We start from the raw sequence: 26,461 nt of genomic DNA, 5'->3' as shown, positions 1-26,461 counted from the left end.
CGCCGGCTTTGTGAGGCGCGTGCGGCGTCACTCTCCCCGCCTCCCGGTCGCTGGCGGCCGGTGCCTCCGGCGGAGCCTATCCCCGCCCGCTCGAGGCGGCTGGGGCACAACCAGACTCGGCTTCCTCGTGGTCCGGTCCGTGTCTGTCTCGGCACCGTGTCACTCTTCTCTGTCGCCAGCCCGAGCACGGCCCCTGGCACACTCCGCTCCCGTACCCATCCGTTGAGTTGCCGCCAGGCCCTGGACTGACACCTCTTAAAGCCACAGCCCCGCCTCAGACCGCTCTCTGAACTTAGATTTGTACATCCATCGGCCTTCTCAGCATCTCCATTGAGAAGTCTGGTAGACATCTCACATCTTTCATGCCACCTGGGTGTTGCTCCTGTCCCCGGCGCTATGCACCACCATCTCGCGGGGGGGGGGGGGGGTGTCAAGGGACCGACTTTGCCACCTTCCCTTCTTTTAGGTCTCTGCTCAAATATCGCCTTTCCAAAGGGGCCGTTCCTGACTTTTTTTTAATTTTAATTCCAGTGTAGTTAACATACAGTGTTGTATTGTTTTCAGGTGTACAATAACGCAGTTCGACCATTGTATACATTACTCAGTGCTCATCATGGTAAGTGTACTCTTTAATACCCATCACCTCTTTCACCCTGATCTATTATTATTATTATTATCTAAGATACTTCCATCATCCTCTGGGTTCCCCCAACTTTCCCACCACTCTCTGTTCCCTTGTTCTGCTTTATTTTTCTTCGTGACACCACTACCTGAGATTGTGTTTATTGTCTGTCTCCCCCATTCTATGAGGACAGGGACCTGTTCTGTCTAGTTCTTTTCTGTATTCCTAATGAGAAAAAAAAAACAGATCTGACCCATAGTAAGTGCTCAGTGTTTATTGAGTAAATGAGTTCCTGCGAGTCTTAGCCATAACTCCAAGTTTAAATATTTCTGGAACCTAATCTTATTTATAATTCCAAAACTAAAGATATTCTGCGTCCAACGCCAACTTTTTCTTTTGTCCTTATATCATCATTCTGATCATTATCTCTCACCCCATGCTCACACGCAGGCAGGTGCACACAGAATGATGATCCAGATTCCAAATGATGTAGGAGGGGCTTTGGCACTGTAATCCCATCTGTAAGAGGTCTCAAGGATGCGTTTTGGTTAGAAATTTAAAAAACATTGAGAAATGTCAACTGTCCATGTGAAAGAAAGGGTTCTGTTGGGAGTGGGCACTGAAGTTTCCAGGCTTCCTCTTAGTAACCCCACCTTTTGCATCCATCTAGCCCCCAAATCCCAAACCTGGGAGTTATTCTTTTTAAAAAAAATTTTTTTTAACGTTTATTTATTTTTGAGACACAGAGAGACAGAGCATGAATGGGGAGAGGGTCAGAGAGAGGGGGAGACACAGAATCAGAAGCAGGCTCCAGGTTCTGAGCTGTCAGCACAGAGCCCAATGCGGGGCTCAAACTCATGGACCGCGAGATCACGACCTGAGCCGAAGCCAGATGCTTAAACGACTGAGCCACCCAGGTGCCCCACTGGGGCACTCTACCATCTACCATCACTCTCCCTTTTCTTACAGTTTACCTGAGGGCAGGTAATTTTGCCTCTATGTACCTCATTCATTCCTCTGTCCAGTCTCCATAGCATTTGTCCTACTTTAAGCCCCTTTGTCAGCCTAGCTATTGAAACAACCTTCTGAATAGTCCCCTGTCCCTTTTCTTCTCTCTCCCAGCCACTCACTCCACAGGTACTGGAGTAATCATTCTTAAGTGTGTACCATAGGTTGTTTGGGTCCAGCTTCAGATCCTGTTCCTTTTTTTTTATTATTATTATTTTTATTTACTTTTTTTTTTAGAGAGAGAGAGAGAGAGAGCATTTGAACATGAGCAGGGGAGGGGCAGAGAGCAAGGGAGACAGAATCTGAGGCAGTCTCCAGGCTCTGAGCTGTCAGCACAGAGCTTGACTGGGGGCTCAAACTTGTGAACCTCGAGATCATGACCTGAGCCGTAGTCGGATGCTTAACCGACTGAGCCACCCAGGTGCCCCTAGATCCTTTTAACAAACTTTTTTATTTCCCATGCCAGACTCCCACTTCACACTATAATAACTCCAGTCTACCTCTTACCCGGTTCTATTTACTTGTTTAGGTGTCTGTCCCTTACACCAAAAAAAAAAAAAAAAAACTATAAGCTTCTCAAGGATGGGAATTTTTTCACTCCAGGCTCTCCAGCCCAGCACCAGGCCCTTGGTGGGCCTAATAAACACTGAATCTTGCTCAAAAGTCTTTGCTGGGTCTCCATTGCGCATAGCAGTAATTCTATAGAACTCACACCAATCGATGAAGAAGCCAGCTCTCATCCCGAAAGAAACAAAAAGACTGCTTTTCCAGAAAAGAACACGTCCAGTTTTATAGACATTCTGTGATCGTGTTTCTTGTTTATGATGTTTTACGGACACAAATATTGCAGTAAGGTTACTAGGAATAAATTGTATTGCTACAGCTAAAAACACAAATCAATACATAAAATATTTTCCTCAGTAATGGAAAAGTTAGATAAAGTTGTTGGCTGTAACTTTTAGTGCTGTAAAGATAAAACACAGAGGTAAGGCACCATTTAATAACTAGGTAAGGTATGAGAGTAACATACACAGCAATGAGTCAGACTGTGTGTGCTTCCCGGCCTCCCCTCAGGAAAAATCTCAATGGGACCTCAGCCTTTTTTTATTCTATTCTGTCTACCTGGAAAGCCTTACTTCACCTAATGTACCTGGGAGCTAGAGAAGGGAAGGATTCCTGTGCACTGAAAAGCAAGTAAAACTTAGACTCAGGATGGACGTGGAGGTTCAAGTGGTCCCATACAATCATTCCACAGTGGAGGTTTTTGCACCGGTGTAGAGGAAAACAATGTAAATAAAAGCATAGACATTAAGGTGGCCCATGGTGGGTGTAAGGAGAATGTGGAAAGAAGGAACAGAACTACCATTTTTACAGCTACTTTTTCTCATTCGATCTCAAAGCAACAAAGGGTAGGCAATGTTATTTGCATTCAATCTGAAGCTTCTCTTTATTCTTTCAACAGATATCTTCTGAACGCCCAATATGGACACAGCCGTTGCCCTCAAGGAGAAGGATACCTGCAAACAGGTGGCCCCGATCAAGGAGGAAATACGCAAGTAGCACAAGTTGGTATAAAATCATATGCAATACTGACATTTTCAGGGCCTTAGTTAAAATGTGGCTGTCATGTGGGAGAGAGTGGGAACTACTGAGAAATTAAGGAAAACAGCTTTTGGTATTCAGAGAGCAGTAGCTTTCTTCTCTATGCCCTTCTCATCTCCACCCAAAATCAAAATGGTTTAAAGCATGCATTGAACAATGAGAAAAACACCATGTGCAGATCATTCCTTACCTACCCTGGAGTCTAGTACATCTGCCAAACAGCAGCGCCAGGAGGCCAAGCCCAAGTCCTGTGAAGCACTGGGGGCTCATTTTCTGAGCTGATCCTGAAGGATAGATAAGGAGTTTCATCAGGCAGTGGGGGTGGAAGGAGAGAGCTCACCAAGCAGGCAAGTTAGAGAGATATTCTGGGCAAAGCGAACAGTTTGTGCAAAGGCGTGGAAGCATGAGAAACCATAATAGTTTAGGGAAGCCACGAGCTTTAGTGTGAACGGAGGCAAGTATGGCAGCAATTACCAGGAAATGAGGCTGCAGAGATATATTGGTCCCATGTTATGAAGGACCTTGTCTGCTACCATAAGGAATAGAAAATGACTGTGCTGTGCTCTCCCAATGCGGGGTACTGTTACATAAAATAAAGAGAGATACAGTTGGAAATGTGGATGGGGCTCGATTAATGGCAAAGCCGAGGAGTCTGGGTTTTAACTGGCAGACCGTGGAGCATCATCTAGATCTGGGATCTAACCTGAGGCGGGGAACTTCAAGACGCCCTTCACACGCTTGTGTCTTACACCTGCTAGCTCCTGGGTGTTTTCGGTGTTGGTACACTGCTTCCCGAGTACCAGGGCTTACCTGTGTGGTGTTTACCCCGCAAACTGATGAAGCAAGTGTTTCCTAGTTCTTGCTCCCAGACAAGGGGGGCCTTCCCTCCGGCATTCTTCAGTTCATCTGCTCAGTGGACTAGCGCCATCGATACACTTAGGTTGTATAAAGTTTATCAAGTAACAATATGTGACCGCCTGGACAGAATTTGTTTCATGACCTTCTCGTTCCTAAGTGGCTACCTCCCAACACAGAGGATAACTATTTTTACATGCGCCCCTTGGCCCACGGGGTGACCTTATATCTTCAGTACCTTTTCAGACAGGAATTAGGAGGTGGGGAAGCCACCGCAAAGGCCCAGCCCACGCACTCTGCACAGCCACCTCCCGCCATGGACATTGCCTGGCAGGCTTTCGGAAAAGAACCCTAGGTCTTCCTCCCTGTCTCCAGACCAGGCTCTCCTCTGCCCAAGGCCCACATTGATTAATTGCCCCTTTTAATAGCACGGCCTCAGTCTTTAGGGAGGAAGGCGTCACATTTGCTCTTCCCCTTGTAAGAACGGGGCCCAATTCATTCTTGTCCAGGCAGCATAATAAATAACCTGCCCCCGTTGGCAGGGAGTTTATTAGAGACTGATGGGACATTTAACAATAACTGGGGGCCTGTGATTTATTAGGTAGGGAGGTTCATGGCGTCTCCAAAGACTGGGAATGTGGAATTTAATTGATAAAGCGACTGTCAGCAGCAATGAGATGCACTCAATAGAATATGCATTTGAGGGATTCTCTTTGGAGCTGTCAGGAAGGGTTTCTGCTAATCATATTCAGCTTCCGCGGATGGTGGCGTCTGCCGGATATCTGGGTGAGAGACAAATGGCAGGGAGGGGACTCGGAGAGGGGCCCGGGGAGGGATGCACCTGTCAGTTGCCCAGCCCGATGGAAGAATGTGACACAAATGAGCAAAAGGAAACAGGATTCCCATCACCCTGAGTGAGGACTCTTCAAGAGGCCTTCGTCTCTCTCCTGTGAGCCGCTCGAGAGAGCAAGAGGCGCCCGAGCACCCACTTCCTGGAAAAGGAGGGAAATGAAAGAGTTAAATGGCAAGAAGAGAGATCTGTTCCAGAATCTCCCTAAGCCCTGAGGCTTCTGCACCAGAGACCCCCTGCCTTGCTGTCCAGCTCCAGACGCTCACACACACAACACACACACTGCCGAGCGCCACAGTTCGTTACCCACCTGCCCCCCATACGGCAGTTTCCACACAGCCTCCCTCGAACCCCTGGTTCAGGGGGCAGCTCCTCCTGTCACAGCCGCTTTCGTGCCAAGAACAGAGCCACAGAAACTCTGATGGAGTCTCACCTTTGTTTGTTGTTGCTGTTTCCCAGCTCTGGAGACCCCAGAATCCAGGCTGAGAACCTGGAAATAAATGCTTGCGGGCTGGCGCGTACAGAGCATTGGCGCACCCCTCCACCCTGTTTCCGAGACCCGGTGTATCTCCGAGGGCCATCGATAATGGCGCTGGGACTAGCACAGCTCTGTCCTCAGGCAGTCCTGAGCCTTTCCAAGGCAGCTCTGCTCGAATTTTCTATCCCTCCATCCCTCGGGCTGTTGCTCAGCCTTCAACCAGGCCATGTAAGGCATGAGAGGGGCTTTCTCAGGCCAGTCTGCTTCCCTCCTTTGATCCTCATGCATCTATTCTTAGGTCCCAGGAGACCGGTCTGCCTCCTTGTTCCCTTCAGGGAGAGAAAGGGAGGGGGAAGCAATAGCCAGGGAAGAAGAAGTAATTGTCACTGTCTAATCTGAGCCTCGGTGGTGACACTGAGGGACCTCTGAGCAGAATGGATACAGCAACTGGTTTGATTAAATCAAGCCTCTCCCACAACCTTGTTAAATTAAACTGACAGGCCGAGAGCAGACGCGGGAGGGCAGAGGGATCATCGCCTCGGGTGGGGGCAGAGGAGGCCCAGAGCCGAGGTTGGTAAGAAGATCAGATGGTAGCAGAGCGGCAGCCTGCCCTTTCCCTTATTTGCTGACTACAGATACGGGCTGAGATTTATGGATGTGAGATGCTTAAGTACCTGTCTGAGCACAGGCTGTGAAACCAACGCTGAGGCAGACGGCTGCCTCCCCGTGGGCTCTGCAAATTCCCTTGGCAGTCGGGCCTCACATTTGCAGCCGTGCTCTTGACATTTCAAAGGGCCTCTAAATATCTTGCCTTTACAGCAGGCAGGGAAGAGAGGAGTTGTTTGCCCCACTTTACAGTTAGAGCAACTGAGGCACAGAGAGATTACAGGGCCAACCCGAGCCACGCAGAGACAGGCCAGCAGAGTCAGTCCAAGACCCCAGGTCTTCTGCCCGCCGCTTCTGGCCCACATCGCCTCCAACGTCCTGCCATATGGCAGAATTTCCCAGGGCTTAGTCCCTGGGCTGCCATCTCTTCTCCCACCCACCAAAGAAACGTAAGCCACACAGCTTGCTTTGTGGGCTGTCAGGAAAATGCCAACTCCCGACTGGCTTAGGGCAGCCCACCTGCAGAGCACACAGCTAGCTTCCAAAGGCCATGAGGCCATTCTGTCGCACTCATGTCACGCGCCCCCGTGCCCAAGCCCTTGTGAGCCATTTCCACTGCACCTAATTACAAGTCAGGGGAGAGGGGGTACGAGAGAGAGATTGTTAGCCACAACAGCAACAGCAATAGTAGAAGGATAACACCGATACCCCTGCTGGCTTCCTCACCTGTCACCCAGTTCCTCACCTGCCAAAGCTAATTTTCCACTCACCAGTGGGTGAGAGCTCATTTCGGAGCGGCTGAGCCACACGCACCCTCACATACATACACGGGTTCACGGTGCCATTGTGAACAGAGTACTGCCTCCCCCAGGATGCCCTTGTTCTCACTTCGGATGCGCTCCAATGATTTGTTCATTGACACCTCCAGCCCTCCCCAGTCTCTGTCTCCATAGCGAGGACACTAGGATGGGGATACTACTAAAGGTGGTGCACACTGATTGCCAGAGCGCACTGTCGGACCTGCCTCCTCCAGAGGCACGCTCATCACACCCCAGTGTCTGATCAAATCCCGCAAGGGGGGGCGGGGGGGAGGGACGGGGACAGGAGAACGGGGAGAGGGGCAGACTTTGAACCACGATGAAGGACGCAGGCTCCATGAGAGCCCGTACGAGGTGGTAACATTTGCTTGAGAGGGACAAAACCACTGTAAGCATCACCCACCAGGGGGGAGTGCGCATGTGCCACAGCAGATATCGTATCACCGTGCTCTTTCTCTGTGGTTACCGCATGATTTTGATCACCACTCTTGACCCGAGAAAGATAGGAAACAGCAGACAGGCAGATAGGTCGAAGATACTTAGACAAATATCACCAGCCTCTTAAATTCCTCTTTGGTGTTGTCATTGGCCACACCCAAACCCGACATCTCCAATCTACCTGAACTCCTCTTAGGCAAGGAGTTGGACTCCTCTAGAAACACCTGCCAAAGTGAGGCGGAGGGAAAGGCCGTCTTGCCTGGCAGGTGGGGAGGAAAGACCACCGGGCCTGGGTTCCCATGCCGGCTCTGCCTCTGGCCACCTGAGTGATGTACAGCAAATCATTTCACATTTCTGGGCTTCACTTTCCTGACCTGTAAATAATATGCTTGGGTAGGAAATGCAGACTTTTGTTAGAGTTTTAAAATTTTAAAGATCACCAAGGAGAAAACTGAGACCCAGAGAGGTTGAATTACTTGTCTGAGGCTCCACGGTGAGGCAGCCGACTGACTGAGAGGGTGTGGGTCCTGGAGCGAAAGCCAGAGCTTTGTGTGACCAGAGGGGAGTTCTGGCTCCCTAGCTCCCTTCTTCCTCATCTGCAGAATGGAGGCAATAGGAGCCCCTGCCTCTGAGGGTTTGGGACGAATAGATGAGCGCCTGATGCAGGGAAAGCCTTCAATAAATGTTAGCAAGCACTATTTTTAGTGACAGACCAGAGGTTCAGACCCACATGTCTTGACTTCTGGTCTCTCCATGAGGTCACAATCCCCTGATTATCTATAAGGTCCTCCTCAGCTCCCAAATTCTATGATTCCAAGTCAGATAGATTAAAATGCAAGTTACTTCCAAAACCCTCCAGGCAGAGACACAAAAGACCATTTAGGGGATTCATTATTCACTCTCCATTGCCTCAGTCACTTTCTATGGATGATGATTCATGGGGAATAATCACAGCAAAGAAAACCTGTCCAAAGGCAGGGAGAGGGAGGGCAGTAGAAACCAAAACTCCTTTGCATGTGGAGTGCCTATTCTTTAAAAGGTATCTTCATTTGTGAAGTGATGGCAGTGTCTCTTGGCCTCATTGCCATTCCACTCTGGAACTTGAGGCTTTCTCTTGGTATAGATGGCTGCCACCGGGAGCCACTGCCCACCCTGCCTCCATCCCCCCCACCCCCCCCCCACCCCCGCCCAGAACCCTGGGGAGAGGGTCCTGCCTCTCTGGTCAAGCAGAAGCCTTCACAGCAGCAGCTGTCACCCTGGCACTGGCTGCCCTAGGGGTCTCTGGCCATACCCCAGGGCTGGCATCTATTCCAGGCTTGGACAGTTCTCCAGTCCCCACAGAAGACCAGGAGACCCTTGGGAACCAGCCTGGTGGCAGCAAGTATGCAGTAAGCCAAACCTGAGACGTGACCTCTTTTTCTCCTCACCCCATGGCCTCAGGAAAAGAAGCAGGTAGCCTTCTTTCTGTCTCGCCGACAAGTCTCTCCCTGGCAGGCTGCCAACTCCTGGTTTTTGCTCACAGCAACCAGAAGCTGGGGGCGGTGGGGGAGGGGGGGGCTGGTAAGTAGTGTGTAGCAAAATGAGCTTTCCCTCTGAGTGGGAGGCCATGTAGGTGAGGTTACAGGGAAGCGGGCACAGGGCTGCCAGGGAGCCAGCTGTGGCAGAACGTCCCTGGGAGCGTGCTGAGAACGACTCCCTCTCCCTTTCCATGCGGTTCCCATCTACCGGCATTGGTTTGCACAAATCGCATTAAGTATTTCCCTGTGCTGTGTGTGCCCTGACATTCTTCAGGTGCTCTTTGCAGTTGAAAAATATTTGCTTTTCCAGTAATGTTTGCAAAATGGAAATATTTGCTTCCCAAGTAGCAATGAGACCATTGCTTAGGCACCACAAGCACAAGACCCATAGCTGCAAATAATTCCAAATAAGGCTCAGTAGCAGCCCATATTTGGACTAGTCTGAATAACTAACTGTTCATTGTTTGGACTCGTCTAATTTTGCACTAGTCAGTTCCCTCTGAATTGTTCAGGCGAGATAGCCCATTCGTACATGGAGTTTTCCAAAATACTATACTGCTGTTTCTTTCCCCTGCCCCCTCCCCCAACACCTTCCTTCTGTGTTGTAGAAAAAGTTGTAGCCACTGCATGACTGATGGCCTGGCCTTGCAAGGCAGGTGTGACTTTGTACAAAAGTTAAGGCTGAGAGTGGTGCCTAGTTTGGCACTAGGTGTAAATTCAACCACGGGGTTTGTGGATGGGGGACTCGAACCCTCAGTGGTTCTAGTCATCTTGGTAACCCACCTCAGGTCACACCCCGCATGCTTTCTGCAGAGTAGGTAGTAGAAAGAGGGAACAGGAGAACTTTGTTCCTTCAACATAAAGACCAGTCTCTTTTGGCCTCAGTTGCTCTATAAGTGGGGGGAATGACACTCCATGTTTGAAGACATGAAAGCTAAGGAGCTTTTTCCCCCCATGCCTAGAGTCTTTGATTTCTCTAGCCAGTCAAAAGATTTTTCAATTAAAATCCAAAGTGAATCTTTCCTTTGGAACCAAGGGACCTCTAGCATATAGGCCACTTGGTCCCTCTGCTGTCTCTCCTGATATCAGGATTGTATGAGGCACAGGAGCCCAGTCCCATCTAAGGTGGACAGAGGAATAAAGCTAGAAGTTAGATTGTTTTAAGAATAACTAGGCCTTGCAATCCCTATCAAAATAACACCAGCATTCTTCACAGAGCTAGACCAAACAATCCTAAAATTTGTATAGAACCAGAAAAGACCCCGAATAGCCAAAGCAATCTTGAAAAAGAAAACCAAAGCAGGAGGCATCACAATCCCGGACCACTTTCTTACACCGTACACGAAAATAAACTCAAAATGGATGAAAGACCTAAACTTAAGACAGGAAGCCATCAAAATCCTAGCTTCAAAATAAATCAAAATAAAAAGCTTCTGCACAGCGAAGGAAATAATCAGCAAAACTGAAAGGCAACCTTCAGAATAAGAGAAGATATTTGCAAACGACATATCAGATAAAAAGTTAGTATCCAAAATCTATAAAGAACTTCTCAAACTCAACACCCAAGAAAACAAATAAGCCGGTGAAGAAATGGGCAAAAGACATGAATAGACACTTCTCAAAAGAAGACATCTAGATGGCTGACAGACACATGAAAAAATGCTCAACATCACTCATCATCAGGGAAATACAAATCAAAACCACAATGAGATATCACCTCACGCATGTCAGAATGGCTAACATAAACAACTCAGGCAACAACAGATGTTGGTGAGGATGCAGAGAAAGAGGATCTCTTTTCACTGCTGGTGGGAATGCAAACTGGTTCAGCCACTCTGGAAAATAGTATGGAAGTCCCTCAAAAAATTAAAAATAGAACTACCTTATGACCCAGCAATTGCACTACTAGGCATTTATCCACAGAATACAGGTGTGCTATTTCGAAGGGGCACGTGCACCCCAACGTTTATAGCAGCGCTATCAACAATAGCCAAAGTATGGAAAGAGCCCAAATGTCCATCGATGGATGAATGGATAAAGAAGATGTGGTATATATATATATATATATATGCGCACAGTGGAGTATTACTCAGCCATCAAAAAGAATGAAATCTTGTCATTGGCAACTATGTGAATGGAACTAGAAATTAGAGAAAGACAAATATTTGAGAGACAAACTTCACTCATACAAGGAATTCAAGATACCAAACAGATGAACATAAGGGAAGGGAAACAAAAATAATATAAAAACGGGAGGGGGACAAAACATAAAAGACTCAAATATAGAGAACAAACAGTGTTGCTGGAGGGGTTGTGGTAGGTGGGATGGGCTAAATGGGCAAAGGGCATTAAGGAGTCTACTCCTGAAATCATTGGTGCACTATATGCTAACTAACTTGGGTGTAAATTTTAAAAATTAAGTAATTAAAAAAAAGAATAACTAGGCCTCACTCCAGTCCCCTCCTTGCAGTCCCAACATGTTCACACTCAGACACACAGTCTCTGCCCAGCACCTCCAGGCCTGCCTGCCAGGCGAGGTCCTCTGCCTGGAGAGGGACAGTTCCGCAGTGATATCTGAACACATTCCAACAGCACATGTTTATCTCTAGGGTCAGCCTTTCCTGTTGATGCTCAGGAGGTGTGGGGGAGCTGCTGGCAGGCACAGGGGGTGGAGGCCTGAGGGCAGTAGGGATATGGACGCCCCTCTTAGGAGGGTGATGTTATGATGAGGTTTCCAGACTGTGTGTGGCCATGCATGTCTTTCCTCACATCAGTATGAACTCTTCAGCTCTTCTGCTGTCAGTGGAGACGGGCACAGCCTCACCCAGGGATGCATCTTCCAGAGGGCGGGCTAAGACGCGCTGGGTGGGGACCTCCAGGTGGGGGCCATGGGATATGGAGCCAGGAGAACGGCTGTGTTTCCATTGTTTACTGTAGGATGTGAGCTCTGTTGGGACGCAACTGGTTCTGCCTCTCCCTTTGAGCTCAGTCATTGGTGCCAGGACCTCCAGGCTTTGGCAGTGGGACAGACGGGGCCACCCTCCCTGAGTAGGTAGGCAAACCCCATGAGTCTGACACCCTTAGACACCATTTCCAGGAGTTGTGCCCCCTCCCTCAGGAAAAGGACCCACCACACATATCCCCACCAGCAGGGGGCAAATGCTGAGCTACCGTTTAGGGGTCCTCCCCCCACCCCTGTCCCCACTCCCGCCCACCTCTGGGTGGCTTTGAGAAAGTATGTTCATAACCAATCTCAGACCTTTGATATGTTCCTTATTTTCAAGTGAGATAATTTCATCTTCCCTCCAGGCTGAGTTTTGAGGGGCAGGAGAGAGGAGGTCAAACTATTTGATTCTTCTTCAGCAAAAATGAACCATGTCCCACATCCCCCATTCTCAGCCTAGGGATATTTACCCATGTTTATATAACTATGGCAACAGGCTTTATTCTCTGCCATTTAAACCCTTAAAAAAAAAAAAAAAGAAAGAAAAGAAAAATGGAAAGCAATCCATTTCCCTGTTCCTGCCTCCTGGTCTACCCAGATGACAGAGCTATTCCTGCAGAAGCAAGGTAAGAGACAGAGCCCCACATGTCCTGGTATAATGTCAGCCTTCTCCGAGGGTAAGTTTGCAATGGCCCAACCTCATGAAAGGCCTTACGAGTTTAACAGTCACTTTCTACCAAAATCCTATGGGAACCACACAGTAATAGCACCTCTGACTTGTCTGGGACCTCTCTTTTGAGCACCACGCTGAGATTAGGGGCATCGATTTTCTTTTTCTTGCCATCTCCTTGACCTTAAAAGGGGATGGATTTCGTAATGTATATAACTGTCGTGTCACTACGTCAACCACCTGAAACTAACATATGTCAACTATCTTTCAATTAAAAATATTTTTTTTTAAAAAGTGGATGGAATGCCAGCTGGCTTTGCTAACAATATATTCTTCATCTCTGAGATGGATTCCTCTTGTCCTGACTACTTCACAGATTGTTGTCAAAATAGAGTTTTGTAAGGAGTGTAAAAGTGTTAATTAGACTCACATAGGTTTAACTAGAAGCAAGAGAAACTGAGGCCAGGAACAAGGAAGCATCTGTGCGAGGACAACTGTGCTGTCAGAGGCCTAGCACACCCAACCACCCAGTCTAAACTTGTTACCAGATCAGCCTGCACCTCTTGGAGTTTGAACTACAGCCACCCTCTTACCTTCCAAGAGACCCCAGTCCAAGTGCTCTCAGGGATGGCAAAACCCAGGCTTAAACTTGCCCCTAAAGACTATGGGAACCACAGACTCACAAACGTTTTCTCACTGCCTCCTGCAGCAGTCACTGTGCTGGGTGCTAGAGATCTCAGAGTGAGCAAGGCCCGCAGGGCTAGGGAACTCTTCTGTGGTGGTTCTCCCACGTAAGACTATGTGTGGATTATGTTAGCGGCCAGGTCCCCCTTTCTATCCCCATCCAAAAAGACTCAACTCCAGAATGGTTCAGCAGGTCTGGGGACCGCAGCTCCGTCCTTGGGGGTGGCTCCCACTGTGAACATGCTTCGGGTACCACGGGAGTGTCCCCTTGGGAATCTCTGTCTCCCAACTGCAAAGAAGCCTGTGAGTGGGTCGCAGGACCACGCGGACTGGAGAGGCCAGACTCACTCAGGTAACGGAAAGACCCGGAGAGCAGAAGTAAATGGTGATTCAAGCTCGGCAGCTTGGAAACACCTCTGTAGATTGATTCTCAGCTCCTTCCTGCAACAGTCGGGTTTTCTGATCCACGCCGGATCCTGAGCAGGGACCCCGAAGGGATCCCAGGCACCCGGGCTTAGGGCTTAGCATACGGCCACTGAGACTCAGACTTCCGAAGGAGTTCTCACCCATCTACGCCTCTTCTTTCTTTTCTCCATCCATCCGCTACCGCTGCCTCAGCTTTGTCCAAAGAGGGGCACTCAGGTCTAGGAAAAAAGACATGGGCGAGATCCCCTGTAATTGAGGAGCTGGGGTTAAGTGGAGACATCCGAAGGGACTCTGTAGAGTCTTCATTTCTAAAGATGTTCGTTTTTACGCACCCCCCCCCCCCAACCCGCCCCTTGTCTTTCAATAGTAAGCAGGAGTGGCACCCTTTCCTGACCAGGATCGGAATGAATGACCGCAGCTCCTGCATTCACTGCACCTTCTCACGCGTCTGCAAGGTTCTGTCTCGGAGACCCCAAATTCTGCCTGGGGCAAACTTTCTCCCGTTAATTGTCTTGAGATAACACGTCGCTAATTACCCTAATTACTCTCGGGCCCTGCAACACCGTCCCCCGCGGGCCAGGGAGGGTGGCGCGGCGCCTAGGCGCGGGGAGGGACCAGTAATCCTGGCCGCACGCGGAGGCTGGTCCAGAGCTCCGCTGGAAGGAGCACCCAGGCCGGCCTGCGGCCCCTCTTGGGTCCACCTGCCGCAACTCCTGTGTCCATTGAATAGAACCCGAGCAGCTTGGAGTCGTCCCCCCCTCCCCGTCCCTTGAGCAAGAGTTAGGATAACTGACGCATATGGAATACGGGGGAAGAGAAAGGCCTATTCCTCCACTCCTCGCCCACCCTACTGAAAGCAGCCCCCCATTCTACTACCCTGTTTCATGTTTTCACAAAGAATCACTACTGGAGAGTACCGTGATTATTTATTTTAACCTGTCTCATCCCTCCCCTTCCCCTACCCCACGCACGTTCTTGAGAGCAGAGACCTTGCCTGTCTTAATTCGGTATCATACCCCAGACTTACACGTGGCGGGGAGTCAGCAGAGCCTCTAACAGCCTTGTGTTAAATAAGTCTGTGGACCGAGCAGCGGCTCCTCAGCTCCACGATGAAGACTGGGCTGGGAGGAGCCTACACTTGGAGGTGAGACGGACCCACACTTCCAGACTTCCAGCACACTTCCAGAGTTCAAAAGAACTGCTGATTGGCTGCTTTGGTGGAGGATGTTCCTTTTCTGATCGGAGTTTGGGAAACAGGGTTGAAACTAAGGCACTCTTACTGAGGCCGCTTCCTAATGCCCACTCATAAGACGGTGCTCTCTCTTTATCACCAAACGGGGGTCACGTGCTTTGTTGGGGGACTTCGGTACAATCTGGCGGCACGATACCCCCAGCCGCGTGGGCCAGGACTAGGTGTCCCGCGGCCAGCCCCCAGCAGCGGCTGCCCTAGCCCTGTGCGACCACCCGCTGCTGGATCCACTCGCTGCAGCCCAGCCCGCGCCCCCCCGTGCGCCCTTCTCATTGGCTGAAGGCATCCCCCCTGAATTCTCATAGGCTGTCGCACTTTTCCTCCGCCCCCTGCACGGACCGCGCGCCGAGCCAGCCAGGGAAGCTGCTCTAAGTCCGGGCCTTGGAGCAGAGGCTCGGCTCGGCCCTGCGAGAGGCGCGGAGCGCGGGGGCCGGGGGCCGGTGTTCCCACCCGGGGACGCTCTTGTGGAGCCGAGCCCGGCAAATGGGCGCAGGAGAAAGAGAGCAGGGAAATGGACTGCTATTTGCGCCGCCTCAAGCAGGAGCTGGTAAGAGCGCAGCAGGCGCCGGGGGCCGGGAGGACTGCTCCGCCCCGACGGCACCTGGCCCCCGCCCCGGGCCGGCCGGGGAGCTGGGAGTATTCCGGCGGGGGAAAGCCAGAGAGGAGGGGACGGGCAGACAGAAGGCAGGGCCTGTCCCGAGGGAAAGGGCCGCGAGGAAACTTGGAGCGAAGATTTGTGAGTGAGGCAGACGCGAGCAAGTGACGGAGACCTAGCGACCCCAATCCCAGACTGAAATGCGCCAGGGAAGTCGCTGGAGAAACGGGGGCACACTCCCAGACGGACAGACGCGCGGGAGCTGGACGCCCGGGCCGTCTTCTGGGGCCGCTCGGGGCGCCGGGGAGCGCGCGGGGCAGGCGGGGCGCGGGGAGCAGGGGCCGGGCGCGCGGGCCGGAGGGCAGCCGGGGACCGCTGGCTCGCGGGAAGCTGGCACCGCCTGGGGCCCCCAGCCCCGCCGGGCTTGGCAGAGCTGGCGCGGCTGCGGGGGCAGGCTGGGCCGGCTGTCTGCCCGGGCTTGTCTGCCAGCAGGGAGGGGGCTGGCAGCTGGAAGGGCGGGGGAGGGCCCCGCGCCGGAGGAGGGGCGCCGCCTGGCAGATAGCGAGCGGAGCTGCGGGGGCCCGGCCAGATGTCAGGGCTGGGCGCGGGGAGTGCGGAGGCAGCGTGCGGAGGCCAGGGGTGCGGAGGTCGGGAGACGGATCTCAGTCTGGGACCCCGGCATCACCCAAGTCGGGGGCGGGGTGCTTCCAAAGCTCTGTGAGGCTGATTCTCGCCGATTTCATATACCACCCCCAACCCCCCCCCCCCCACACACACACACACCTGCCACCTTTCCTGTTCCTGCAACCACCCGAATTCACACAGATATGCACATCCCCCACCCCGGCCCCCAGGCCCACCTCTCTGTCCACCCAGCTCCTTCCTGTGTCTTTGCCCCTGCCTCTTTTTGTCCCCTTTAGTGTCTCTTGGAGTGGACCTCTCCACTCCTCACTTTTCTCCCGTCCTCTTTCTTCCCACTTTCCAAAGCCAGGGACGCCCAGGCTCCCAACAGCAGACCTGGACCCATGACTCTCCAGATTCCGTGACAGACTCTCCCACTAAGGCCTGTAAACTCTACACTCCCTTCCAGCAGCTCCCCCCCCCCCCCCCCCCCGGAAACTTGGCAGCTGTATCTGGGGCCAGTTTTGGGGGTGGGGGAGGGCAGCTTGCAGAGCAGGTGTTCTCACTGATGCTTCCTGGTCAAGGCTTCCAGGCACTCTTCCTGTCTGTCCCACTCCAGGGTCTGCCTTCTCAGGTCAATGGTCACTTCTCTGGGACTTCCTCCTCAAGCCCGTTTTGTGGTGACACACAGATGGTAAAGTTACCCAGAGAAATACTGCTTCTGGGAGGGACAGAAGAGTCTCCACCGTGTTCCTTTCCACCCTCATTTTCACATGCTTCTCGTGTCAGTTTCAGATGGTCAGCCCCAGTCCACACATACACAATTCTGACTCTTCCCATTCATTTGTCCAATACCAGAAAGAAAGGTCAAGGTCATCACAGATAATGTCTGAAGTCCAAGGCCCATGCTGAAAAAAAGAGAATCGAATAGAGTCCTCTTTTTATGCTTGGAATCTGGGACCACACCACCCACCTCAGGATATGCCTTAATAGAGGGTTTGTGGGTGTTCCTGGCATAGGCTTGAATTTTAAAATCCTACTGATTTGCATTTTTTATAGCACCCTAGGTGGGAGGGGGGGTGAGGGGAGGAAGACAGTCTGTGGATGCCAGGAGAATAAAAAAGGCAAATAGGAATCTGCACTGAACTGAGCTCCAGGTCTTGATTTGCACCCTCTCCTGCCAAGGACTTGAGCCCCCAGTCCCCGGGAGGAGGAAGGGGAGAGGCTGAAGTCACTGAGCTCCCCATTAGCTTTCATTTGGCCCTTTGTCTGAGCAGCTTCAGCCTTTGACTCCCTTGGCGAGGAAGCCAAATGCCTGGCCTGGGGCCCAGAATGACACTCAGATGGGAGAGTTCTGCACCCTCCCCCCCCCCCTTGGTGCCCCGCCTCCTCCCCGGTGCCAGTCTGCCCAGAAATGAGACAGAGCAGAGTGACAGGCAGAGGTATTAGAGTCTCACTCACTCCCTGACACCTCAGCCCAGTGCTTAGGTAGCTGAACCACATCTCAGTGCCTCAGTTTTGCCAATGGGAGTAAAGAAGAAAGTAGAGCTGAGTTAGCCCGTCTGGGCCCTTTGGCTCCTCTAAGGACTGTGGGGATTGAATTCAGTGCACCTTGGTTGTGACTGGGGTGGAAGGTTCTTGCTTTTTATACCCCAGGTCTGTAACAGGCATACGGTCGTTTTATGTCATGAGCTGGTGAGGGTGGGGGCAGGCAGTAGGGCTTGTGTGTTTATCCTAGGCAGAATCTTCCCCACCGCCGCAGAGGAAGACTGTGTGTTGCCTGGCTTTGTCCTTAGGTTAGTAGATGCCCAGGAAGGACACTCATGTAATACTCGTCGAGTTCTACATTCATTTATGCCACTAAATCCCTTCAAGAAGCCTGCGTCCTACAGATGCTGGGTTAACCTGCCGGAAAAGGAAACATTAACAGGTTGTAAAATAATTTTTGTTAAGGGTGTTCTGTGGCCCTGTCCTTGGCTCAGAAAATCTAGATGAGAAAAGTGTGTTCCTGAAGACCAAAGTAACAGAATTCCTTAATTTCGTGGAGCAGAAAATTCACACTGTAGAGGCGTCTGACTTGGGCTCAGGTCATGATCTCACAGTGTCGGGCTCTGTGCTGACAGCTCGAAGCCTGGAGCCTGCTTCGGATTCTGTGTCTCCCTCTCTCGACCCCTCCCCTGCTCACACTCTGTCTCTGTCTCTCTCTGTCTCTCAAAAATAAATAAAACATTTAAAAGAGTTTTAAAAAAATTGCACTCTAACAAGTGAGCACTGTGGGGGGGGGGCGGGGAGGCTAAGGGTTTGGGGATCCTGGCTTGATTAGCTTGATGTCTAGAGAACTGGCCTTTTCCCCCTGCCTCGAAGCGGACAGAGATCAGGTTTCAGGGATGAAATGTGGCAGGAGAGTAGCAGCAGCTGACACACTTCTTCATTAGGATGAGGGGGTCAGGGCTGCAACAACCCAGCAGGGAACATCTCTCTCTCCCCTCCAGCCACCACAGAGGGGCCCTGCACGAACACAAGGCCTTGGGACCAGCTGTTCCTACACACTCCTCCCTTGAGGGCTTCCAACAAATGGGGTAGACACAGAAACACAGAAGAAGCAGACATAAGATGCTCACGGGGTTTGCCTCATGAGTCAGTATCAGTGGAAAGCGAATAGAGTGTGTAAAGGTTGGGTGATAGGGGCTCATGAAGTCCAGCCATGCCAGGAAGGCTTCCTGGAGGAGGAGGAGGTTGATGGAGGCCACCTCCTGCAATATCTGTCCTAGCTTAGGCATGATGAAGCAGCAGAGGGGCTTCTCTTGGGCTGGAGAAGGTCCTTCTAGAACAACTTGGTATTCCTAGAAGGCTGTTACCTGGCCACGAGGTCAGGAGGTTCTGACATGTGGAGGAGGACCAGGACCTAAAGGCAAGAAAAGGAGCAAAGAAAGTGATGAAGAGATATGGGAGGAATAGCCTTCAGTTCTCGGCCTCCTTTGATGTTTAGAGCTGGGGTCGGGTCCGTAAGCGAGGAGTGTGGAGCATGGGATTCGGGGGTAAGCCAACTTGAATTCCATCCTGGCTCAGGATGTGACCCAGGCAGATTACTTAACCCCTCTGTGCCTTGTTTTTCTCATCTGTAAAATGGGTTTTTTTAAATACCTACCTGCTACAGCTGCTGTTAAGATTAAATGATTGATGCCTGTCCTTAGCACATAATACCACGCACATTGTGTTGTAGGCGCTCAGCAAACACTGGATGGATTGATCGGGCTGGTGTGCATGAGTCATTCATTCACAGAACACATTAATGGAACTTTCCCTATGTTTAAAGCACTTTACCAGACACTGGTACTGTAGTTACAAATATAAACAGACACAGATTCCGCTTTCAGGGAACTCGCAGTTCAATAGGGGAGATGATGATGATAATAATAATAATAATAATAAGTGTTGATGTTAACATTTATTGATATGCTAGACATATAATGTATCATGTCACTTAATTGCCAAAGCAACTTGGAGACGTTGTACTTCCATTGTTCTCATTTTATAAATGAGACATGGGGAGGTCAAGTGACTTGGCCAAGGTCATCGAGCTGGTACGCAGCAGAGCTAGGGCTCAAACCCAGCCAGCCTGACTGCAAAGCTTGCACTCGTAACCCATGCATGCATGCATGTGTCCAGCAGAGAGACAGAGGGTGCTTGCTACGTGAGAAGCACGAGTTCAGTGCTCTGAGAAGGGAGAAATGACCTCCAGCCAGGGGATCGGGAAAAGCTTTGTGGAAGAAGTAGCATTTGAGCTTGACCTTGAGGGATAAGCAGGGATGCGAAGGGGAGGAAAACCGCATTCCAGGCAGATCATGAAACAACAGGAGTGAAAGGCACCGAGATGGAAGTAGCAAGGACGTCCGGATGCCTTCTGGCGGGGATGTTCGAAGACTACTTCCGTCTGGTAGAACATAGGGTATGTGCAGAGAAAGAGTGAGCAACGGGGCTGAAAGAGTTGTTGAGAGCAGTCTATGGGGCACCTTGAGTGCCATGCTAAAAAGTCCGCTCTTCCCTCTATGCACTGCAAGAAGCAGGCCGAGAACAGTGCCCTGGGATCCAGGAGGTGGGTGGTCTGGGGCGGAGGGTGGTGGGTGGGGGGAGGAAATGGAGGCAGAGGCTGAGTTAGGTGGTTATCACAAGAGCCCATGAAGGAGAGTATGAAGGCCTGAACAAGAACGAAGAGGAAGGTTACTTCTGGAGACCCCCTGGATGTCCAAGGAATTGGGACTGCCTGCTTTGGAGAGGAGCTAAAGCTGTCAAGGGCGAAGGGCGTGGTGAGGCTGAGAGGCAAGCTCCCCGCAGGGCGAGATTGGGCCCCTCTCTCCACGTGTCTGCCTCTTGCCCAAGCGCAGGGGTCCCTGTAGATGGTTCCGTCGAGAGCGGGCTCACCCATTTCACACTTCCTTCTTTCTTTACCCTCCTCCCTCCTCCAGCTCTTTGGCACAGTTTCTATTTTACCTTCCTGTCGTGCGTTCCCGCCAAGAGCAAGGGACTGTGAAGGTCCCTATTCACTGGACTGCAGAATGGGCCACTTGGCAAAAGCGGGGCCTTTTCCCGTTTCCGGCCCTGAACCTCCTTGTAGCTTCCAGAGGGGCTGAAAGGAACTGTGTGGGGATCTTGTGAGTAATGGGGGTGGGGGCAGCGAGGCAGGGCCCACTGCCAGATCCGCGGGCAAAGCTGGAGCCCGCGTCAAAGGATTCTGGCTGAGCGGGGAGAGGGCGTGAGATGGACGGATGGAGGGCGCAGCTGTGGGATCAGTCAGGGGCCTAGGGAGGGCTTGGGAAGGTTGCCGAGGATGCTGGTGTCACTTTCCCATCCCCATGCCTCCCATACCACAAAGGCCCAGCGAGTGCCAAGGGGGACGGTGCTGTCCATGGGCAGCTGACCCCACACCACCCCTACCCCTCGAAGGCTCAGTGCTGCAGGGCCAGGATGGCGGGGTCTGCTTCCTGGCGGCATCTTCCCCCTCAGCTCCAGACAGACAGTGCTTTTTCCTTCTTCAGATGATTCAATGAAGAGGCGCTGTCAGTGGGAAAGGAACTGAATTAGGTCTTGGAGTCCCTCCAAGACTTCGTGCTCTTCCTCCCCGTATGATGGTAATTGCACTTTGCATGTCAGATTGGCTATCCTGGTTTCTTCTCGCAACAACCCCGCGAGGCTGAGAAGTCAGATCGTGATGACTCGGAAAGCCCACTGGGCTGGAGCAAGAGGGCCAGGCTTGGGGTCCCAGTCCTCCCAGGAATCCTTCCCAGTTTTGGAACCCCAGGCAATAGATCCACATTTCCACCAGGGGCGCTCAGGATGACATTAAGATCTGATACTCAGATGAAAACCTTTTCGTTTTAGATCCTTACTCTCTGTTTATGGCAAGTGCTCTGCGTTTCCTATAAGTTCCTACAGAAATGCATTTATGTATACAAACAGATTTATGTAAAGCATTAAAGGGGAGACTAGGTGATGAGGAGATATGGTGAAAACCACGCAGGAAGTCCAGGGAAGAATGTCGAGGAAGAAAACGAGCATCTCGGATCCCGTTTCTTCATCCATAAAGCAGGGTCACCAGCTTGCCAGAGTCACCGTGGGGTCCGGCAAAGCACGACGGAAGGATGCACACCGCATACACACAGGGGATCAGCATTTCACAGCCACAGCCCTCTGCCCGAGGTCATGCGGCCCAGTTAGGCAGCTAGGACTCCCCTGGGGCTCCTCACAAACGCCAAGAAGGTGCCCAGCGCCCATCCAGCTGGATTCAACCGCACCAGGAGAGACTAAAGTTTGACATGAAGACCATATTTAGAATGAAACATTTCGAGGCCCAGGAGGTGCTGGGGGGCTAGGAGGTGGGTGGTGGCGGTTGTGCTTGTGAGGAGGCCTGCGAGGAGGAAAGAACTTCCGTGGTCTTTCTCTGCAAGGAGCCTCACACCCGTCTCTGGGATATGCTGTCAGGGGCAGTATGTTCGATGGTGGAACAGGCCAGCTCCTGCGCATGCGCGCGGCAGTGAATGTGATTGGGGGTGGGCACGGGGGGGGTGGCTGCTAGACCCACTGCCCCTCGGACTAATCAAACCAATTAGATCCTCTTAGGACCTGTCCAACCGACCCCTGAGGGCAAGCTGGGTATGACTGGGTCCCTGTCCTGAGGGAGCACCGGAAGCCCTGGCACTGGGAGGCCAGAGAGGAACTCAGTCCCCTACAGCCTAGAGATTGGGATCAGTGACGACCATTTCTAGTTGGGATTTTCTCTGGCTCCTCTCCTCTGCTCCCACCCCACGCTGCTCCATCTTGGGTTCCCGAGGCAGGAGAAACCCTGGGATCTGAGAAGGTCCCACGCCCCGAAGACAGCAGCTTGCCCTCTGGCTCTTTCTCCCTGGGTGACATCATTCCCCCTTGGGGCCAGGAAAGGCAGCTCCTCTCAGTCAAGACCCAGCTGATGCTCCTGCCTCCCCACTTCCCCCGGCCCTCCCCGCTTCCCACACTTCCTCCTTCTCTCGTCCTCCTTCTCACAGCTGCCTTCTGCCCTCAGTGTCAGCACCCTCGCTGGTGGGCAAGAGGATGCGGAGCTTTCCTTTCCTTCCTTGCTCTTCCTTTGGAGGGGGCCGGGGGGAGGACAGAAGGGACAGGACAAGAGTTGTGTTTCTCCTTGATCCCACCAGGTAGATGAATGGAGTCCTGTCACGACTGTGTGTTAAGGTCCACTGAGGAAGACGTGTTCTGGAAGTTCTCAGGAAGTCTTAAGATAACCCCCAAAACTCACCTCCAAGCCACGTATAAACACTCATTACGTCACCTAATCTGTCCAGAGCTGCGTAAGGCAGAAACTCGTATTCCCGTTTTGAAGAATGGAGAAGTTGAAAACCGATTTAAATAACCGTCCCGGCCACACAGCTGCTGCTATGTGGCAGAGCTGGGATTTGAACCCTGTTCCATTTGTCTCTAGAAACCAAGACCTTAACCAATACAGAATATCATTTTCCATAGGGGTCTAATTTCACCTCCTGTTGACTTGACTGGGGCCTCTGTGTTATGAGCAGTCCCAAATTCATACATACCCACACATTCATTCTCACTGGAAAATGGTACAAAATGTCAGCATTATGTCTTCAGGATTTTTCCATACTGGAAGAGACTGAATGGGGTCATTTCATTCCTCTCACTGCCTCTGACCTGGACTGTGTTCAGCCTTCTGGAAGGATGCCTGCAAGTTCAGGCTTCTCGCCTGTTGGTGAAATGAAGCCTTGAGCGGTGTCCCTGACTCTGAGGAGTGCATTACTGCCTGAGGGCAGCAGGTCTGGAGACACAGGACTTGGGGTATTCAGTGGTACTCAATAGATGTTTTATGGGTGTGTCACAGGGGCAAGGTGCTAGCTGGGTTCTGGGGAGGCATAACAACGTGTAGATCTCAGACCCTGCCCTCGCTGGTAAATGCTCAGTGAATGTTTCATGAGCAACTGAGCATTGAAACGTGGAGGCGGGGGGAGGGGCTGGGCCGCGTACAGAAGTAGCACGATAGACAAAGGCACTTGGGGTGTCACTGATGACGTTCTGACAGCAGCAGGGGGTATGCATATGGGAACAGTGACATGCTTCTGAGTGGCAAGTGACAGGATCACAGGAGTGTGGGAAGACTGAGCTGGTGGCCGGAAGGCCTTCGAGGAGGGTTCTGCATTCCAGGAGATGGAAAAGCAGATGTGAGACCTCTGGGGACAGGAAGAGGGGCAGAAGGTGGAAACAAAAGCCAAACGGGACTCTGAGGTCCAGGTTGGGGTGACAAGGAAAGGGGTATGAGAGAAGGGGCAGAAAAAGGGAAGTCAGAGAAGCAGTTTGCGGGAAGGGACCTCAAGGAGGTTGGTTTGAGCCTTAGGGTCTCCTCTGACTCTGCCCTGGGTCTTCCCAGCTGCGCTGAAATGCCTCCAAAAGGAAGGTCTCAAGAGGCCGGAAGCCAAAGAGGTCAGAGCAATGGGCCATTGGCAAGCGCAGCCACCTCACAGGCTGTCATAGCTGCCACTCCAACGGAGCCCGCTTCCCGGGGGGGGGGGGGGGGTCTGGCAAATCCCAGGGTCTCCAGGGCTCCCACCCACCACACTCAGCTGAGGCCTCCTTGCCTTCAGGGACACTCAGTCCTCCAGCTGCTTAGTGCTGCTGGCTCAGGAGAGCCTGGCCTGGTCCCCTGCCCCTGCCCCTGCCAGGGTCGGGGTTGCCAGGTGAGGGTTTGACCGCAAAGCCTGAGAGTGTCAGCTGCCAGTGCAGTGCCTCTGTGCCCGCCCTCCCAATCCCTCCACCCCTGCACCCCGTGGGCTTAGTTCTGTGCATTACGACCAGGCTGGGCGGTAAGATGATCCCCACGGGTCTCTGGGGGGCTTAAGAAACAGATGGTCCCCTCACGCGAGGGCTTTTGCTGTTGGTAACACGAGCAGATCCGGGGAGGGAGCCAGCGGGACGAGGGCAGCTTGGGCCGTGAATGTTATCAGACCACGCATCCCCTGCCCGCCTCCAAACTCGGCCCTCACCCAAGTCAGCCTCTCGGCCCCTTCCAGCTGGCACCTGGGACTCGTGCCTTCGACACCCGCAAAGGGGCTGGAGGGCTGGCCCCCAGGGTCCCCACTCTTGGCCAGAGCGGGGGAGCCACTTGGGCTGAGAAGGCAGGAAGAGCACCGGAGCCAAGTGTAAGTGCAGCTGAGAGGGGGAAGGCAGAGAAGGGCCGGGAAGGGCTTCTGCACACAGGAGCATCCTGGCCTCCTTGTCTCTCTCCTGAGCGGCCAGATGTGCACAGCAGTGAAAGGAAGCCCCCAGCCTAGCCTTTTCCTTCGGGAATCTGAGCTCCTTGTCTTGCCCTCATGTCCTCCAGCCTCCTCCACCGCCCTGGGGAGGGCAGAGTAGCCTTAAGGCCCAGCTCCTCTGTCCAGCCATCTTGAGTCAGGCAGTGCTTGGTATATAGCATTTGGAGCAAGGTGTCCTGTGTCCAAGGCCCAGCGATATGACCTAGGTGACCTTAGGCAAGTTACTTCACCTCCACCATGGTTAACTCACTAAATTGAGAGCACTAATGGCAACCTCACAGGGTTTATATAAAGATCTTAAGACGTGATGTGCCTAGAGCAGGTAGCTCAGTTCCTATTACATAGCGAACATGCACAAACTGCTCTTATCGTGGCCATGATCATCGTCATCGTCATTGTTGTCTCAGGGAGGCTCGCAAAGAGGGCGCAGCACCTCGTAAAAAGACAAAGACGGCCACCACCATTTCGTGCATCCTCTTGTATCTGTGTCGTCTCGAGCAAGCTACTCACACGCCTCCGTTCCCTCATCTAGTACTAGTCACTACCTCATAGACTAGTTGGGGAGATTAACCACAGATCCATTTATATATGTGTCTGTATTTACATATATGTAGCTGAGGACAGCACCTGCCTTAGCACGTTAGCTGCCATTGATATGGTTTCCTTTAGCCATATGGGCGTTAAGATTCCTCCTCTCCCAGCTCCCATCTGCACTACACTGGGCCCTGTGGAGGTGGGGTCAGTGGAGGGCTGGAATGACCCCAGAGGTGTATGTTTGGGCGGGCGTCTAGGTTCAGGGCCAGTAAGGGGCAGCGCTTCCCCAGTCCCCCGTGGCTCATGGGCCTGTGCATTTCTGTCCCCTGCAGATGTCTATGAAGGAAGTGGGTGATGGCTTGCAGGATCAGATGAACTGCATGATGGGTGCGCTGCAAGAACTAAAGCTTCTTCAGGTGCAGGCAGCACTGGAACAGCTGGAGATCTCTGGAGGGAGTCCTGCCCCAGGCTGCCCTGAAAGCCCCCGGACACAGCCCCAGGCCCCTGCCAGGCCCACGGCCTGCTCCTCCTCCAACCAACCTTTTGGCACGAAGTTTCCGTCCTGTAGGAGTGTCTGTGGGAGGGATCTGGTCCCCCTGACCAGAGCACAGCTCCCAGAGCACCAAAGCTGTGCCCAGCAGGGGCCAGAGCTGGCGGAACCGGAAGACTGGACCTCCACATTGATGTCCCGGGGCCGGAATCGACAGCCTCTGGTCCTAGGTGACAATGTTTTTGCGGACCTGGTGGGCAACTGGCTGGATTTGCCGGAACTGGAGAAGGGTGGGGAGAAGGGGGAGGCAGGGGAGCCCAAGGGGGAGAAGGGCCAGCCCCGGGAGCTGGGCCGCAGGTTTGCCCTCACAGCAAACATCTTTAGGAAGTTCCTGCGCAGCGTGCGGCCTGACCGAGACAGGCTGCTGAAGGAGAAACCGGGCTGGGTGACACCCACGGCCTCGGAGCCCAGAGCCGCCCGCTCACACAAGGTCAAGAAGCGGAGCCATTCCAAGGGCTCTGGACACTTCCCCTTCCCGAGCACTGCCGAGCCCAGAAGGGGGGAAAGTCCTTCCACAAGCTGCCCCAAGGCCCTGGAACCCTCACCCTCTGGCTTTGATATTAACACAGCTGTTTGGGTCTGAA

The 26,461-nt window shown here is 52.4% G+C and overlaps 1 protein-coding gene and 1 long non-coding RNA gene across 11 annotated transcripts; one reads left to right on the top strand and one right to left on the bottom strand.

Moving 5' to 3' along the window:
• Window positions 1-5: 5 nt before the first annotated feature.
• On the top strand, window positions 6-26,461 carry INKA2 (inka box actin regulator 2). Of its 6 annotated transcripts, XM_045033285.1 has the most exons (5): window positions 68-342; window positions 565-616; window positions 3,093-3,195; window positions 22,670-23,302; window positions 25,660-26,461. In XM_045033285.1, the coding sequence occupies exon 5, from the start codon at window positions 25,660-25,662 to the stop codon at window positions 26,458-26,460; it is 801 nt and encodes a 266-aa protein (XP_044889220.1). In that variant the 5' UTR covers window positions 68-342; window positions 565-616; window positions 3,093-3,195; window positions 22,670-23,302; the 3' UTR covers window position 26,461. The 6 variants fall into 6 exon arrangements, with proteins under 6 accessions (XP_044889221.1, XP_044889220.1, XP_023114749.2 ...); XM_045033286.1 differs by lacking the exon at window positions 22,670-23,302 and having other exon boundaries at window positions 6-135; XM_023258981.2 differs by lacking the exon at window positions 22,670-23,302 and having other exon boundaries at window positions 69-342.
• Window positions 1,980-14,986, bottom strand: LOC109502528. 5 transcript variants are annotated; one of them, XR_006582861.1, is made up of 4 exons: window positions 14,546-14,986; window positions 13,002-13,736; window positions 4,929-5,079; window positions 1,980-3,812 (listed from the first exon to the last, which is right to left on the bottom strand). It is a non-coding gene; the product is annotated as an uncharacterized LOC109502528 (long non-coding RNA). The 5 variants fall into 5 exon arrangements; XR_006582860.1 differs by having other exon boundaries at window positions 1,980-5,079; window positions 13,002-13,764; XR_006582863.1 differs by having other exon boundaries at window positions 1,980-5,079; window positions 13,659-13,764.

The sequence above is a fragment of the Felis catus genome, chromosome C1, assembly GCF_018350175.1.
Source record: "Felis catus isolate Fca126 chromosome C1, F.catus_Fca126_mat1.0, whole genome shotgun sequence".
In the NCBI taxonomy this organism is placed as follows: Eukaryota; Metazoa; Chordata; class Mammalia; order Carnivora; family Felidae; genus Felis; species Felis catus.
The sequence above is the reverse complement of the archived record's forward strand: the minus strand, read 5'-3'. Positions and strand labels throughout refer to the sequence as shown.